This window comes from Hippocampus bargibanti, linkage group LG09 (assembly GCF_051943395.1).
Source record: "Hippocampus bargibanti isolate YZ-2025 linkage group LG09, ASM5194339v1, whole genome shotgun sequence".
Classification (NCBI taxonomy): domain Eukaryota; kingdom Metazoa; phylum Chordata; class Actinopteri; order Syngnathiformes; family Syngnathidae; genus Hippocampus; species Hippocampus bargibanti.
Window position 1 is genome coordinate 17,439,051 of NC_142742.1, and position 18,774 is coordinate 17,457,824.

Consider the following 18,774-nt stretch of genomic DNA (forward strand, 5'->3'; position numbering starts at 1 on the left):
AGTTATAAATATGATTCAAATAATTCTGAAGAGGAAAGTATAAATGTTTACAATCGATTAAAGAAGGTCTTCCGGTCATTTTGAGTGATCAAGACTGATGTCTAGCGTCACAGAAAATGCAGAAGATGGCGGCAGAGCTCCGTTGGAAATTGGTTGATTCTTCACTTTGGAATTTTTGTCAGCGAATATCTAATAGTTGTCTCGGTGTAACATACAACGATTCACCATTGCATTATTTATGTGTTTTCCTTCTAATTTCGCCATAAACACAAAGTTTTCAGACCAAGCAAAGTACCGCAAAATGCATTGAGGTGATGCAAGGTCTGTCCTTTCTCGGTGAGGGGCCTTCCTTCAGTGACGTAGGGTGAGGACTCGTCACCAACTCAAAATGTGACTTTTTTTCCTTTTCTCTGGATCATTCTTTTAAGCTTTCACTAAAGTGACTTTAGTTCGCTGAAGAAGCATCTTGGATAAGAAGCGAAACGTCCGGCACCTTCAAAGAAGTACAGATGACGGCTGAAGAAACCTTTTTATCGATGGACTCCTACTGTACAACTGAGAGCTTACACAGACATATTTCTTTTCACTGTTTGATCGAGACAGGCAACACTTTGAACCTATTCTCCCAAGTTCCCCAGACCTCGGCTCTTGGTCAAACATTCCCGCAAGATTTCTTTTTATTACCATTACATTACATCACAGGCCCTTCTGACACCAAATGGCGGTAAACTGTTGCCATCTATGAAATGCTGTAGTGTAACATGGGGTTGTGTGCGTGTGATTTCTGAAGGCCATAATACAGTGTAAAGTGTGCATTATTTCTTAATTCAGTGACCACCCACATCCATTTTGTGCCGCTGAGGAAATCCTCTTGGGTTGATATGTCCTATTCATTGCTTAATTCATAGTGGAGTGTAGCCATCCACTATTGCATGTGCATAAACACACACACACACACTGACACACGTACACTGTCTGCACCATTGAAAAGTCAAAGGGTGCTGTTAGGGCAGCTCAGTGTCCGAACAACGACTCATAGACATACTGCCGAGGCACGATTATACCTCACAGACAACAGCTCTTTTGTTGAATTCTAACTGAAAGCTGTGCATTTCATCCAGGTCCCCACTGTCTCTGTCACATTGATCTTTGTCCATCTTCTTGGTGAAACACAAGAAAACAAAATGTATTGAGAAGGTTGCAGTTCTCTTGCACGTTGCTAGCTCAGCTCAAATGAGAAGTTGGAAAGTTTTTGCTTCACGTTTTGGCTTCGTCTGTGATTAAAGGCTGTTATGAATGAGGGCTTTTAATGTTTACATGGATAATGCCGCACAAATTTGGGTTTGAGCGTTTTTTTTTTTTTTACAATGAAGAAAATGCAAACACAATCATACAATCATTCTCTTAGTGATTTATATATATATATATATATATATATATATATATATATATATATATATATTATTCCTTTGTCCAATATGTATGGTCTGTACGTGACTGAGTAATAACTGAATCAATATGATTCCACTGTGGTTTGCTATATTGTGATCAACGGCATGAGTGGATGAAACATGCTTGTGGTGCATTTTATGTGATTACAAGTGAGTCTAATTTTGTTAGTCCCATTTTTAATTCATGTATTTCTCTCTTCTTTTTTTCAGATCATGCCACCAAGATAGCAGCCTTGTCCTCTTCACCCCCCCGCCCCTTTGTCCCTTCCTAAACATTTGGCTTCAACTCCATCACCGCCACGTGTGCTACCGCAACCACCATGCCCCCTAGGAAGAGGACAAGGGCGGGCCTGGGGTTCCTGTGCTGTTTCAGCAACAGTGAACCCCCGGAGATCAACCTAAAGGACAGTGTGCCCTTACAGCTACTGGAATTCAGTGCCCCAATGCCGCCTGCTGAGGAGCTTCATGCTCGCTTCTCCGAGCTGGTCGTAAGTATCTACCGCCAGATTTAAGTGGTATAAGAACAAATCCTACATCTATATTTTAGTTGGAGTGGTTTTAACATCATGACCTCCCGAAACCAGGGATGGCATTGTTGGATAGACTGTACAATGATTAGCCGCACGTGGCTCATCATGCCAGCCTCAGAAATAAATAGATTAAGGGCAGTGTGGTCTTGATGTTAAGATAAAGCTGCATCATATTACCCCATTTCACAAATCAAGAAGCTCATCCTCGCTTCTATATAAAGCCCACACAGCAGAGTGTGCTGAGGAATCAAAATATAGATTAAAGCATAATAGTCTGCCGTTGAGGAGAACCTGGCTTGGAGAAACAAGTGCTTATGCTCTCCTTTGTTACGTTTGGTATCCTCCGATCTTTGAGTCACTTTTCTATCAGCCTTAATCTTCATCTAATTTATTGTCCCACTTCAAACTAAACTCATCGGCAAATATGTTTTCAGTATGTTGGCTACCGGAGGGTTTCTGGCATATGTGTCTCTTTGTCTTGGAATATGAAACTTCAACACCAACGGGATAGATTACTGCAGCTATCCAGATCAATTAAGGATTTTTTCAATATTTTTTTTTATTACAAAATAATTTGTTATTAAGGAAGAGGTTTCCAAGAAGTGAATCTTTCAAATAGTGATTTTATTTGATAGTGCATTGCAACGTTTTTACATGTTCAGGTTTTCCCCCTTCTTTTTCTCCCCCCTTCCTTTCCATGTCTGTTCACTCAAACTCGAAATACTTTTGAACTACAATTGCATTTGACAGTATTGCTAGGGTGTCAGTCTGCTCTTCATATGGGAGCACTTGACTATGACACAAGAACTATGGGATTGGCTGCTTATTTTGGAGTAAATATTGTATCTTCAGCTTCCGTTGATGAGCTTGACATAAATTCCAGAGAGGAAGAGCCATTAAAACAGCGTGAGCCGTATTTGATTTCAAAACCTCTTTTAACGTTGTGACCCTTGAGGGAAAAAAAGGGTTGGCGTCCTCCCTTCTAGTTGGATCTGGTCCCTTCCACATATTGTGAAAAGATTCATCTTGAGATGGTTGGATGGGTACTTTGTTTTTCACAGGATCAGATGTTCAGTGCTCGGGGTCATGTCTGTTTTGATCTGTTTTGCTTTTGAGAAGCATCACGACATTGGATGTAGCAGTTAAAGCTCATGAGTTTTATTGCAACAGAGATGTGAAGGCGGAGAAAAATATGCTTCTGTTAAACGATCACTCACAATGACAATTGATTAATGTTTGTTTTTACTAACTGGGTGACCAATACACAAAATGATTCTACCTGACAATGGGAAGCGGAATAAGTCATTGGCAACCCTCCGTTCCTCCCCACCTGCTTTCCTGATCCAGCTACCTCCAACATGCTGACATATTTGACCGCGTGTCTGACAACCCGTTCAGCCAAAATATGTACATTGACGAATCACATGGTCGTGCCCATGGTGTTTGTAAAACAAGAAACATGCTTTGTACCAATGGACGAAATGAAGACGCATACTAGCGTGTTTCCTTGGTAACATCGGTGAGGAATTATTGCTATGAAAGCCTCTCTCGAGGAGGTGAATTAGACTGAATGGAGCCTTTGGAGTTGGAGCGACAGATCTGGGCCAAGTGTAGGAGTGAAACCACCTCCAGAGTCCGAACATCCATCATGGAATCTTCCACTGGGTCAAGAGACAGAGCAGTGCACGCTCAGCTCACACCACCAGTGGAAGGCGAGGGCTTGACTTACACTGTCAACAAAAATATTTTAGAAAAACTAGCCCCTCAAAATAATTAGATAAATGACAACATATTAGAATTGGAAGACATCAATTTGTTTTTGTGTGACAGAATGACACATCATTCATCTACTGACTATGGATGATAGTTCTAATGCAAAATAGATACATTATTGGAGGATGACTGCACATGTTTTTAGCCTAATAAACGGCACACAAAGATTCTTAAATTGGAGTAATCAATTTGGTACCCGCAGGCAACAGGTAGCAACCCACCAAAGGAACACACCAGAAGCCTGTGAGCTGTTCTTAAAATAGCTCATTGGTGATGGGTCATTGTCATTCTCTAGAAATGTAGAAGAGATCATTTGAAAAAGTACACTGGCAAAGTTTTCCATGGATAAAAATAACTTAATTAAACATAATTAAATGTCAGAAGTATGCAGAAAACATATAGACCTTAACATTAATTAGTAAAATTGCTCTCACTTTCAAAAATGTTGGTGATTCCTGCAAAAAAAAATCACTATTTGGGGCATGTGAATTTTCGGAAGGAAGCACACTGACATGGAGCACAGTGGCGTACAGGGCTCTATGCCTCACTCAGGAAACATTCTGACTGCACAAAATGTCATTTGCCATATTTTGTTCTGAAGGGGCTTTCAAATGTAGTAACTCACCAAGACCAAATGAAAGTCCTATGAACTGAGCTAATAAACATCATTTGCACTTTATGAATGAAAATCTATGTTAACCAATAATGGCAACAATCTTAATTTAGGACACTATCCAAATTGCAGATAATGACATCCATAGTACAGTACACAGTTTCATGAAAACGCTTCCACGTGATTGGTCAGAATGCTGGCTTTCTAAGTTGCATTTCATCTTGCTAAGCTAATTAAAAGAACAAACACACATCAGCCAACTTGACATGGATATCTATGACATGCATATCTCAGATGTCCCTCTTGGATGTGGGATGCTAGGTTGATGCTCAGTAATAGCCAATAGCAGAGCTTCTATATTAGTATGTTGCATGAAGGAAACTCAGCGCCCAGACTGGCTGGCCAGTATTTTGGAGAGTTTCTTTTCAAAACAGATATAGCATGGGTTCAGCTTTCTCCTATCACATTCGATAAACTGTCTGGAAAGGTTACTGGGTCCACAATATTTAGTTTTCAATCAGCCCATGATTGATATAAATCGTGCCTTACTTCAAGAATGGCCCTAGTCCAACACACTTTCCTTTTGTCTTTTCCAGTTGTCTTCCTGGCTTTTCCACTTCAAAGCTTGAACTCATCGTTTTAATGTTATGATTAGTGAAACCATATTAAGTAAGTGGTCAAGCCCTGTTTGGACTGTTTGAAAGAGGCATTGGGCGAGCACTGACAAGATGTTAGGGGATTCAAAGAAAGACCAGATACGTGGTCTCTTCTATGAGGTGCTACAAGGCGTAAGAATTGTGTACAAGTAATGAACTGCTATTGAAGACATTTAAGGCACATGTCTCACAATATATGCATGTGTTTTTAAAGTTAAATTTGAGTAATTTAACTTTCAAACAAGGTCTTGGATGTACAATTAAACAAATAACCTCCAGCAGCGACAAGTTCCTGTGATTTTCCCCTGAAGCCTAATATGACTTCCTTTTATCTGCCTGTTTTATTTATTTGTTTTATTTGTGTATTTTTTATCAGGCTTCCCGTCTTGCGCCGGATGGCTGCAGGGTTGACTGTAATATGTCCATTCTACCCAGTGTAGAACTTGATTCAACCCACTTTTTAAATAATGGTTAATAGATGCTCCCTCCCGACAGGATGTCATTCTTGGACCACTCAATTCCTGTTTAGGTGGAGTCTGACACCTTCTAAGTTGGTGGTCCCACAATAATAAAACCACTCCCTTTTACATGCCACATTCCCACTCAGTCATCCTTCTCTTTTCCTGTCAACATATTTTTTCAGACATTTTATGTACTTTGTCACCATCCGTAGTTCCACAAAAATGCAGTTAACACCTTGTTACTCCCATGCTTTAATAACAATACATTTCATTTATAAGCGCCTTTCGTCTCTGTGGCCCCCATTATCATAAGGCTTTGGTGATTAAGTGGGAGAGTGTAAGAAAGAGAGGCTTAGTATTATGTTTAGTTTTTTCTTTCCACGTTTCCCTGCATTTTCTTGGGATCCTTATGCACTTCTCCTCTGCAATTTGCTGATAGACAAGATGATATATCAATATATATATATATATATATTTTTTCTCCTCCCGCAAAACATGCATGGAAGTTTAGCAGGGCACTCCAATTTGTTCCTAACTGTCATTGAGTGTGATACTTTATCAATGCATGCTCAGCGATTGGTTGGCAATCAGTTCAGGATAGACCTCACCTAGTGCCCATGGATAGGCTAGAAGAGACGTGTGTGGCCCATGTAAGGATAAGCAGCTTGAATAAGACATAGATGGATCGATGGATGTTTGTGTTCATAATCCTCTATGGCTTTACTGCAGCATCACTACTTGGCTGTAATCATACTCAGTATCATAATCATACACCCAACACTGCATGCAAAGGGCTGTACACGGAGCAACTATCATATACATAACAATAATGCAATAAATCAGTCACAGAGAGAGTAAGATTAAAACTAACGCCACGTCTGAGTCATGCTGAATGGAATGCCAAAGATGATTTTTGTGGTGGGTTTTACAGTGTAAAATCGAATACTGATTTTAACAAGAATAATGCATCCATTCATTATAAGTCTTTTTTGGGTGGTGCACACATAATCTTGTTTATGGTGTAGTGGTTATACAGTGCATGAGTCTGGATTCATGCAACATCACAATGTCCACCTATCCTAAATGAAGTGACTTTTATAGTTCTCCTGTTCACGTCTCAGTCACGAGGCCGAGTTTGCTTTGCTGCCGTTGACTTCTTCTTTTTTTCATTTTGTCTCACTATTCATTATAATTCAGCACATTTGAGAGGCCCGCTGGCACTGTGAAACAGGAAATTGAATGATCTGGTCTGTCCATCAGTCTGCTGCACATATGTACACAATGACAACCGTTTTAACTTGTAACATTACCGTACTCGATAGGCTGTTGAAAATATGAAATAACTTCTCAGTAGCCTAAGGTATGTATTTTCCCTTTTTGAGCAGCAGGTGAAACAATATTGGTTTTGGTTTATATGAATTCCCAACTGTAATATGTTGGCGGAGATGTACGGGGGGCACGGTTTCTGCAAAGCCAAGGTGGAATGTGATTTGGTTTTGTTTGGAATTTGGCGTGCTTAAGGATTGAATGTTTTCGGGGATTGTTATCAGGTCATAAGGCAATGTAATGTCATGGGAACACGGGGACATGTTTTGAACATGAAGTGAGGGGGCGGAGAAGAAAAGTATGGACTGTTGCATAACAGGGAAAATAAAAAGTCTTTTGTGACCAAAAATTCCTCCACCCACCCAATTTCCATCATCTTTGCTCTATATGCTCATGTTCCGATGAAATCCAACATGACCTATGGTGCCAGTAATAGTATTGAGTTACTGTAGCACCTCAACAACATGTTTACAATGACATCAAAATTGAGCATTTTATTTCTGGTCTTTATCCATCTTTTCACAGTTTGATAGAGATAAACTTAAGTGTGATTTAATAATGCTGTATGTAAAATGGATTCATGCTGCACAAAAATGTGATTTGTGTTCAGAAGACATAATAGTTGTTCAGGCTTGCCCTGCTGCTCCCCTTCTTTTTCTCTCCTCTTGCTGCTCTGCAATTTAAACCACTCACTTATTTAAGTGTTACGTAATACCTTAAAGTAAACATAAACATCCCATAAACTCTAGAATCCTTTAATGCGTACACCCTTCTTTCAAGATACAGTCTCTTTTCAGTTTCGGACATTCAATTGGGAGGAATAATGCTGGACAGGGTGAAGAAGCCAGAGATCAACTATTGGACTCTGATCCATCTGGTTCAAATCCAAGGGTCTTATTCTCTGAGATTTCAGATTTCCCCAGAAGTTCTCAGTATCAGGTCTTCTAATTAGGTGCAGCTTGGACAGTGGGGCTTTGACCTAGTTGAAAGTCGAGAGCCCTGCATAGTAGGCCTGTCACAAACAAATATGTATCGAAGTGATTACCTTATCAATTATGTAATCAATTAATGGAATTTGGCACTCTCTTTAGCAAACACTGCCGTACGCCCATGCAAGTACTGACCAGTTTGCTATTTTATTTAAAAAAATATTTACTATAAAATATTTTTAACTAGTCAGTATGCCTCTATAAATAACACTTAATTTTGCAAAGATGATGATTATACACTGTTCTCACTTAAAAGAAAACAATAATTTGCTTGGAATTTTCATGTAAGCCAAGCTGTTGCGCTTTCTCATTCTCTCTCTGGCAGGGTCAAGTGCCCCTGCTCCTGGATACGAGGACTTAAAAAATAAAATAAAATTAATATCTGTCCACGACTGTCACATTCCAATTTTCATTCACATATGCCGCAATAATCACATCACTTGACATTTGTGCTCAGCACTGCTCAGTGCATTGCGATGAGGGATAGACAGGAATCTGTGGTATACTAAGTAAGGATTTTACAGAAGTGATTGGTCACGACAATTCCGTGGAATACTGTATGCTTTCCCCCCCCAACATCCCACTGTAAAATAGTGTTTGGGCATAGTGACAAAGATTACATTTGTTCAGTGTTAACATACCATTAAAAGCTGTTTTGTTACCCCAAGCAGTTACTTGCTCATCATCACGTCACATTCCCATGTTGAAGGTGCAGAGCTCTGCGACCTCCGCTTTGCATCAGTAGATAAAGCCATGTACTAGCCCCCCCGCCCCCAACACATTTTCAGTCACAAGTGATCACAAATACTTGATCTTTCTAAACATATGTGGCTGGAAGAGAGCACTTGCAAGTATCCAAAATAAAACACAAAAGTGACCTACTTCAGAGGTAAGCTCACCTCTCAGACTTGATTTCTTAGCTGGACAATATGGTGAGTAGTTGGTATTTTAAATTCAAATCAGTAAATATTAAGGAAAGAGAGGACCTGTACATTGACTATATTGCAACAGCCTGCATGCCTGTTACTAACAGGTATAGATCCTGAAAAGAGAGTCATTGTGTCAGAGTCACAGTTGATCAGTGAAATAATACCATTGGGATGAAAAAGGTTTGGACCTATGATTCTCAAGCTCCTTTGTGGTTTCAGTCTGTATGACATGTCCTTCCATTTCACCCCATTCAGCTTGTTCCTTTTTATGTTCTTCAAAACTCACGATAATTAGTTCTGGTATTGAAAGCATTGGATGAAAGATGATGTCACTCTTCAAAGTGTCAGGCTTCCAATGTGCACTCCACCCAACCCGTTTGGCTCAATGGATTAAAAAAAACAGCTACTGGTTTGGCAGACCCCCCACCCTGGCACTGTTGGCGATTTTTACTCTTGGGGGGCTTGGGGTTGTGGGACTTCGAGTTGACGTCATGGTGACTAGACCATTATGATGAGATTAGTTTCGAGCTTGAGCACAAAGACCTTCTTCAAAAGCGTCTCATCATATCCTCTGTGTTTTTGTTGTCCAGCTGTTTTATTTTATTCATCGCATCTCTAGCTCTATACCCCCTCTCAAAACTTTACTTTTCCTCTCTGGCAAGCATGAACTCATTTCCAGGGTTCAAATGCATTTCAAAAGGAGCAGGAGGCTCCTTGTACATGGCAAAGGAATTGAGCAGAGCAACGGAGTGAAAGTAAATAGTCTTCAGTGTACTGGAGAGGATTGGACACTCAAATCCCATCCTGCAAATTTGGTGCCCACAGCAATTGCTGAATTGAATAATGGGTTTGCTCATTTGCATGATTGTTTCTTATCATTGAATGAGTGCATTTACTCTTTAAGTGGATTTGCCAGAATGTTTTCAATAATAATTAGCCATACACACTATAGATTTGTAAAATAACTCAACGCATGAATGTTTCCCTTTTTGCAGGATGAGTTGGATTTGACTGATAAGAATCGGGAGGCCATGTTCGCCTTGCCAGATGAGAAGAAATGGCAGATTTATTGCAGCAAAAAGAAGGTAAGTTGAATGACCTTCTTCTCCCTCTGTTGTATGACGGCCTGATCCCACAATGCGTCTCTGTTCGTGCTGAATGTTATTGAAGGGCAGCTTTCACTCGAGCCAGTTTTAAATCAGCTAAACGACACAGTTGGGCCCAAATCCAACTTCTCAGTTCTGCTTTGGCATAAACCTTGTTGTTGAATGACGTCCACAAGCAAGTGCTTAACGCACAAGATTTCACAGCTTGCAAATATTCTTGGTGGAAAATGGCATGTCCTGTCTCAGATATGCTGCTCTAACATCATCAACATACCACAAGCGGCACTTGAAAGTTCTTGTTCGTCCTCTATTTTACCCCGTTTCTTCTTGCCAAAACGTCTCCCATTAACTTACTATACTGTTCCAAAAAACTCCAGCTTCATTTTGTGGTCAAATTTTCATCAGGAAATGACATTGGGCATGAAGAAATAGGAATTCAGCTACTCGTTTTCTCCCAAGAGAAAATTGAATAGGTTTATCTTAAACCCTCCCATGTGCCTCTTTTGGTCATTTAGCCAAGTTTTTTTTTTTTTTGCCTCGGAAGTAGAAAGACAATCAATTCCCTCCATCCTCCATCTAAAGCTTGAAGGCTTAGCTGATCCGATGGGGAAAGAGTAAACAAATGATGGTTTGTGGGTAGGTAGGTGACGGGTAGTGTTGAGTTACTCGCACGAAGAAACCAATTTGTGGCTTGTTCAGGTCCCGTGGTGGAGGTTGGAATAAGTTTTATTCATCATTAGGTAGGAACACAATTTCTTGTCAAACATGCATTTTTTAATTTCATTATTAATAATAATAATACATTTTATTTCAAGCGCCTTTCAAAACACCCAAGGACACTTTACAATAAAAACAATAAAACAAAGCACATTACAATAAAACCATAAGTAAAATGATACATAATAAAATAGCAGATAGAACTATACATTGAAAGCAATTTTAAACAAGTGGGTGGCGGCCCAGTAGTCGAGTGGTTAGCACACCGGCTTCACAGTGCAGAGGTCGCCGGTTCGCGTCCCGGTCCGGCCTCCCTGTGTGGAGTTTGCATGTTCTCCCCGGACCCGCGTGGGTTTTCTCCGGGTCCTCCGGTTTCCTCCCACACTCCAAAAACATGCATGGCAGGCAGATTGACCACTCCAAATTGTCCCTAGGAGTGAGTGTGAGAGTGACTGTTGTATGTCTTTGTGTGCCCTGCGATTGGCTGGCAACCAATTCAGGGTGTCCCCCGCCTCGTGCCCGAAGACAGCTGAGATAGGCTCCAGCAACCCCCGCGACCCTAATGAGGAATAAGCAGTACGGAAAATGAGATGAGATGGGTTTTGAGGTGAGCCTTGAAAATAGGGAGGGAGTCAATATTTAGGATGTTGGGTGGAAGAGAATTCCAGATGATCCGGGCTGAAGAATTTTGGACGAGTTGGAGTTTATGGAGAAATTTCTGGTTGATACCGAAGAGAAGTGCGTTGCAATAATCGATGCGAGATTATTATTAGTAATATTAATATTCTGAAGTTCTCTAATAAAATAGCGCAGGTCATAAAGTTTGTGGCCTGAGAGGGGCAACATTTCTCATGTAGGTCACAAGCTGAAAATGTTTCCTTCACCTTGGTTACAAGAGATGTTGGAGCAAGAATGCACAGAATATTACACCAAATGGTACACTGTTTTTTCCCATTGGAAAACTCACAAATTCAACCGTACTGTAGTAATTCTGTTCTCTGAAGCAACTACATGCATGGTTTGAATTAAAGCAATCAGGTTGATGTTTTTTTCCATGTATGACAGTTTCCTCTGTTCAGGCTAAATGTTATTCCCCCCCCCCCCACCCCCCAAAAAAAAAAAAAAATAAAAAACATTGTGTCTTGGTCAGAAAGCGAAAAGTCAATCAATCAATGGTTGTCCATGTAAAAAACTGGAAGACAAGTTGAACAAATACTTCATTCATGGACGGTAGCAATATTGGATAATATCTCCCTTTGTCTGTATGTGTTCATGCAGTCAGGAGTCAGTATATGCTGTCTGCAAAGTTACACAAATTTGTTTTGTACTGAACATAGGTAGTTTTGCCAAGCAGACAACACAGTAGTGCCCTGTCTTCTGTGGAATTACAACATGGTGGTGATTTGAACATCCAGTCCGTAAAATGTTGCTCTGTGGTTCCTTTCTGGGACAAACACTAGTTCCCTTGTTTTCCTTTGCTTTGCGAACTCTTCGGTTGTTGTGGTTGAATAACACAGTGCCCAACGGATAAATTATTTCACTTGCAAATGTGAGCTAATAGCTAATGTAGTTAGAGCTGAAGGAATGCCAATTGTCTTTCTCTGCCATAAAGTTGAAAACCATTTGTTCCACACCCGTCTGTTTACTTTGTTTAATAGGAACACACCAAATAAAGGTTTCTTTGTGGCTTCATCTCTCATTTCGATGTGTAGAACATTATTGTGCTTTGACGTTCATAATTCACGCGAGGTTGACTTTTCAATGGTTTTCCAAAGTATAGCAGTGAAGCAATAACAATTTCAATGTAGAATTAGCAGGTCTCTAAGGATCGCTAATTATCAAAGTACATTATTGCACAGAAATACAGATTACCTAATTTTAATTGTACAAGAAAACAACAAAGAACCCTTGATTTAACAATTACAAGGCAAAATATGACAAATGCCCGGAGTGCATTAACACTTCAAGAAGTATTTTACATCTTTATATCTTTAAACATCATTGTGAGACTGGTCACTCGTTCGAAAATCGGTGTTCCAAAACATCGAGTGTGATGTCACAATGATTTTTGTCCTTGTACCTACCACTTGAGAGACATATTTTCCTCATTTTCTTAAAATGACAGTTGCATTTTGGGCCAGTACAACTTTCTGTTCTGGTGTAATAAAATAGTGATACAAGCAAACATCCATTTGTTACGACAACAAACATGACTCAGTACTCTGCCAACAGACTACTGTCTCTGCCTGATAAGTTACATTAGGCCTTGATCAGTAAAATATCTTAGAACATTTCTATCACTAAAATGTCAATGTCAAAGATGATAAATCACACAATTACATACGTCCTCATATTTTGAAATTATACATGGTCGAATTGATTCTCGAGTTCAGTACTCATACAATGCTGTTATCAAACTACTGCAAACAAACATTTTTCTTTCACCTGACAGTTCTTTTAGTGACCCTTGTAATCAGTCATGTCTGGAAATTAGCATCAATATGGACTCTGTGTACCATGACTAACTGCAGTAGGACATCTTGTCATGTAACACACACGCATGCACGCACACACACACACACACAAACACACGCACACACACACACACACACACACACACACACACACACACACACACACACACACACACACACACACGCAAGCTTTTTCTTAAAATATATTTTGAGAAAGAAGCATTTTGTTGTTTGATTCCTTGGCTAATGTCATAAGTCTTAAAATTCCTAACCTAAGTGAACCCCATATGCATGCTTTACCTCTGCATTTCGTGAACGCAGCCAAAGGCGTGTGTGTGAGGCTGTGCTTATTATATACATGCTTCTGTGATGCTGGTAACTTGTAAGAAATGGTAAGTGTTACATAGTTTCCAAGAACTTACCATCCTGTCAATGTCCTCTCCTTTAAGATTAATTTTTTTATATCCTAGCTCTTGTAAATAAAGTTTTAGGGAAGGTCATTTCCTGTTTCAGCAAAACTATTGCTCCATGTAGAAAGCAAGGTCCACAAAGGAATAGTTGAATTACTTGTGTGGAAAAACATGGATACTTCACCCCGTCACCTTTTTATCAGCGATTACGCAGAGAGTAGTTTACCACATCAAAGTCTGCATTCACTAAAAGAGACATTGTGCATTGTTTTCCCCCCACGATGAAACAATAGACAGGTGTCTAATAAGATTGGAATGCCATTTTTTGGTTTGGATGACCATTTCTGTCTCCTGCCAATGTAGACTGTGGCTGATGTTACCATGACAACAAGGAGCAGTGCTTAGTAGTCATGTCTGCTCAGCGCTTCTCCTAGCTGCTCATATATTCTTCGAGCGATTATTTAAAAACAAAAACACCAAACAAGCCACGTTTATTTTTGCTATTTTTAATCAAACAGATGTGGATACTCGAAGCATAAAAGTGTCAATCTCAAGGCCTGAGGGTTCAGATCCAGCCCACCACATAATTTCTTGATTTTCATGAATCTTGCTAAAACATGTACCAACATTACAGAATCAAAACTAGCCCAATTTACATGGAACCACTCCTGTACAACTGAGAGCCTACACAGAAATGTACATAGAATTTCAGATACATTTAACCTGAGCTAAAAACTTAGAAAAGTGCAGCGCTGATCAGAACAGTAGAGATATATTTCTAGGTTGTGCGAGTGTAATTCACAAAGCAGGGAGCAGGGACTTTACTACTTCTGTAGTCAACGGGGGGTTGTGCACATCATGCAGTGAAGAATAACAGAAGCATTGAACACTATGTTTCTGCTGCGGAAATGCTCACACACATGGTCCATGAAACAACATAATCATGACGATGCCAATGCATTAGTTGAAAAAAAAAACATAATGAAACTGTCAACAAAAACCAAGATATTCAGTTTTTGGAGCTGCATTCACTTTGTCATATTGTGCGCTCATTTTGAAAATAAATATATTGCATGCTCTATTTGTTTATTTATTTATTTTTATCCCAAATGACAATCAATGAAGATTTTGGTTTTCTCAGATGTAATTGATGTGCAAGGCCTGACAAGAATAAGAGTGTCCCACAAATGTTACAAGCTTAGGTTAAGCAAGACCAGATGTAAACGAAGAACAGGTCTCTGGTTTTCTCATGCCATCACACAAGCTACAGTTAGCCAGGACAAACTGATCTCATACAAAGCTGTTTGAAAAAGGTTGTAACGATATATAGATATATATATAAAGGGATAGGATCATATATATGTTTTCGCATGACATTCTCGTGACTTAAATATGGCTGTTTCATTCATTTATGGTTGTGCTTGGATGTGTTACATGTGTGTGCGCATTTGTGTGTGTACATACACTCAAATAAATGTATTATTGTGACTATTATTATTGCTTTTCTTATATTCCCTCCCAGGAAGAACACATTGTCTTCTTCGCAGAAAGTCTGGCAGCGTTTGACACGATTGTGAAATAATTCATAAATGAATAGTTTTCCATGAAGATATATTTGTTCAAATAGACAATACCAACATCCTAAACGTTATCTATCAATGCCCAACTGATGGCAGTAAATATCTCAGTCTTAACCAGATTCTTCGGCAGGTTCGGCTGTCTGGTTCAAGCACATAATAATCATCAGTCCAAGGAAGAACATGATGAAATGATGTGATTGATTTGTCTATTTCTTTCAGCCTTGAAATGTATAAATCAATGCTTGACGTTTTATTTGTTTGTCACTGGACAGGAACAAGAGGACCCGAACAAGCTGGCTACAAGCTGGCCTGACTACTACATTGACCGAATCAACTCCATGGCTGCTGTAAGTCTTACCTCTTCTCAATAGAATTCCTAAATACATGATGATCCTGACAAATCCCAGCTGTCCTAATGCATCTTCAGTTTGCTCCATGTCTAAGTATGGGACTAAGAGGTTACTATTTCCTTGTGAGGGGAGGGGGGTTGTGCCACCAAATTCCATCAGTGGGACCCCAGCATTCTCCCACACTGTGATGACAAAAAGGCCAGTTTTACATGCAACAGTCAGTGGGAATGGCTGTCAGACATGGAGAGAGGCCAAGATGGAACTGCTCATTACTTCGAGCTGTTTTTTCTTTTACTTTTTTTGACTTTTACTTTTAGTCACCCATGCTCTGTGTGTTATTTTAAGCACAACTGTTGCAATAGATGTTGTGTCTCATTGTACATTAAGACCAGTGTGTGGCATGGACCCATCAGATGTTAACCATGTGGATTGAGTGACCTGCTCAAACTTTTCTAGATCATAAAACACTTCTAGGGTATTTTTAAGGGTGAAGAAGTGAATGCAAAACAAAAGTAGTATATACAAATACATGTGCATATACAGTGGATGTATAGGTTTGTGTATACTTTCTCTCTTTATCTCCTGCTCTCTCTTAACCCTGTTTCTCTCTCTCTCTCTCTCTCTCTCTCTCTCTCTCTCTCTCTCTCTCTCTCTCTCTCTCTCTCTCTCTCTCTCTCTCTCTCTCTCTCTCTCTCTCTCTCTCCCTCTCTCTCTTTCTCCCTCCCTCTCTCTCTCTCTCTCTCTCTCTCTCTCTCTCTCTCTCTCTCTCTCTCTCTCTCTCTCTCTCTCTCTCTCTCTCTCTCTCACACACACACACACGGCTGCTAAATTATAATGGTGCTTCTTGTGCATTTTAATAACAACTGGGCTTGGTAAGCCTGTCTCTTCATATGTGCCATTTTCAGAATGCTGTTTTGAACAATGCACATACTTTATACTAATACGGAATCAGAATCAGAAAACCTTTAATCGTCCCACAATTAGGAAATTTGCAGTCATCGGCAGCAATTTGAAAGGGGATGGGGTGGAGGGTGAAAGGATAAAAAACAAGATATTCTCAGCATAGTAAAAATGTCAGCAGACTGAGATGTATCCTGTAAATGTGCAACATTCATAAAAAAATTTACTTAGTGAAGGTATCAAGGAAAAATACAGTATACGTACTTCTCCTGGTTGCGTGACTTTCTGCAACCTGTCCTCACTTATGTCTGGCTTTCCTCCTTTAATCTGCCACCCGGCGGCAAATTGAAGTGAATCATGAATACATACATCATCAAAAATTCGTCATGATGACAGTCAACTTCATCCCCATTAATTTTAAACAAGAAGTCTAACCTCACTCATCATAGCTCTGTGCCTTTTCCACATATTGTGATATGTTTGTTCACAGTAGTTTGATAAAAAAATATTTGTGCATAATATATATTCTTTTTTGTTACACACTCATTATTTCCTCCTTCACAGTCCTCTTTGCAGCTTCTTGACCCTTCTTCTTCTTTTCTTTTGGCATTTCCCTTCAAGGGGTCGCCACAGTGAATCAGTGTGCCCCATCTTCAGAGGTTTGCAGCTTATTTTGCAGAATATTGAAATAATTTCGAGTTGATTTGTTTGACAATGACTTCATGTGTTGGCTCCCATTAGAACTCACCAGGGAGGAGTCTCGTTCCACAGTAGCTGAGTTGGTGGATGTGCTCATTTTTGCTTTAAAGCCCAGCATTATTACAACTGAATGTCTTGGTGTTCATTGACAAAATAATGTCTTAATCACATACCTGAAATCCTGAAGTTTGTACATTTAACATAATAGGTCCAGTGTTAATAATGATACATTTTATTTATTAGCACCTTTCAAAACTCTCAAGAACACTTTTCAGTCACAGGATAAGTGTTTCTGCTTGTGAGCAGCGGCAACATGTTGTTAGTCTTCTTCTTTTCTTTTCGGCTTTTCCATTCAGGGGCCGCCACAGCAAATCAGTGTCCTCTATCTAAACCTGTTTTGTCCATCCTCTTTTCTCACACCAGCGACCTTCATGTCCTCTTTCACAACATCCATAAACCTCCTCTTTGGTCATGTGTTGTTACAATGTTACACATTTCTCAACATGGAATTATTTATGCCTAGAAGTATCCATACAATATACTCTATATCGAAACATGCTATGAACCCCATTTTTTTTAGTCTTTGTTCAGTTAAATTATAGTGAAGTCTGTATACCGAATGAACTGTCAGAGGCTGCGCAGGCCAAACCAGTGATACAATGACAGCAGAAAGTATACGGAAATCCAAAATATCTCACTGTTGAATATCAGACCGTCTTACTTATGAAGTGTATTTAATCCATCATGTAACACATGTTGGCCAGATAGGCAATGTATTCTGCATAGTTTTGATCTGTAACTTTTGGTCCAGAAATAAATGCCTTTTTGAATTGTAGCTGTACCCAAACGTGTTTGGTTGTCTGGACCAGTTTACAGAAGGAAAAGCACAATTACAATGCTATATATTGGGACGATCCAATCTGTGAACACAAAAAAAATACTGTAACTCTTGGATCAGAGGGAAACCTGATTAAACGTCACCTTCCGATGCTCATGGCCCCTGTTTGAATATTTTCTTCCTCCAACCACGAATGTGGAGTTGATGGCCAACAGGCTCCTTCTTCAACCAAGACATCCATTTGCCTTCAATTTGAAACTGTGTAATATACTGCACTGGGAGTTCACAGTCTTCATAAACATATTTTCTGCACATACAGTATATGGTTCCAATTAGTAATAATTGTACTCATTGCTCATTCAGTTCATGAAGTATCAAGGCTTAAGGGCATCTGTCTGATTCAAAGGGGGTTATTTTCACAAATTCTCATTCAGGTGGGACTACCCTTTGCTTTAAAAATAATATATCCACATGTGCATACTGGACCAGGTCACAAATAACAGATGTTGACATGTTTGGCTCATGCAAAAGACGTGAATTTAGCGGACAGTTCGTCTCCCAAATATTTCTGTATCTAACTTGACTTACAAAGTATTAATTGCCACAGCTTGGCAGACACTGCTTCAACCATCTGGACAAAGGGCTAAGTTGACACAATGGTTGTTTGGATTGAGCTGTTTCTTCCATTAAACATTCACACATTGGACAGACAAGAAGTGGTCAAACATGTGGAGGTTCCTTTTAGCTCGGCAGCTACTGTAAATGAATGACTTGACATGTGTCCATTCTTGCCGTGATATATTTACACCGACTTCACATTGACATGTCCTGCTAAAAGTCTCTGTTTAAGAAAGCGGAGCCCTCTTTTAAATAAATATCTCTGCAGTCAATTAATAGGAAGCAACTGTGACCTGCTTACTGTTAAAACTTGCACATTTGGCAAATAGCTTCAATAGAAATATGACCACCGAT

General features: G+C 39.6%; 1 protein-coding gene across 3 annotated transcripts in view; it reads left to right on the forward strand.

Moving 5' to 3' along the window:
* LOC148893856 (disheveled-associated activator of morphogenesis 2-like) overlaps positions 1 to 18,774 on the forward strand; it is a 92,768-nt gene that overhangs the window by 38,831 nt on the left and 35,163 nt on the right. For all 3 annotated transcript variants that reach the window (XM_089004584.1, XM_089004586.1, XM_089004585.1), the window contains 3 exons: positions 1,662 to 1,939; positions 9,724 to 9,813; positions 15,288 to 15,362. In XM_089004584.1, coding sequence (XP_088860710.1) covers positions 1,772 to 1,939; positions 9,724 to 9,813; positions 15,288 to 15,362 — 333 coding nt within the window. In that variant the 5' untranslated portion in view covers positions 1,662 to 1,771. The remainder of the gene's footprint in view (positions 1 to 1,661; positions 1,940 to 9,723; positions 9,814 to 15,287; positions 15,363 to 18,774) is intronic.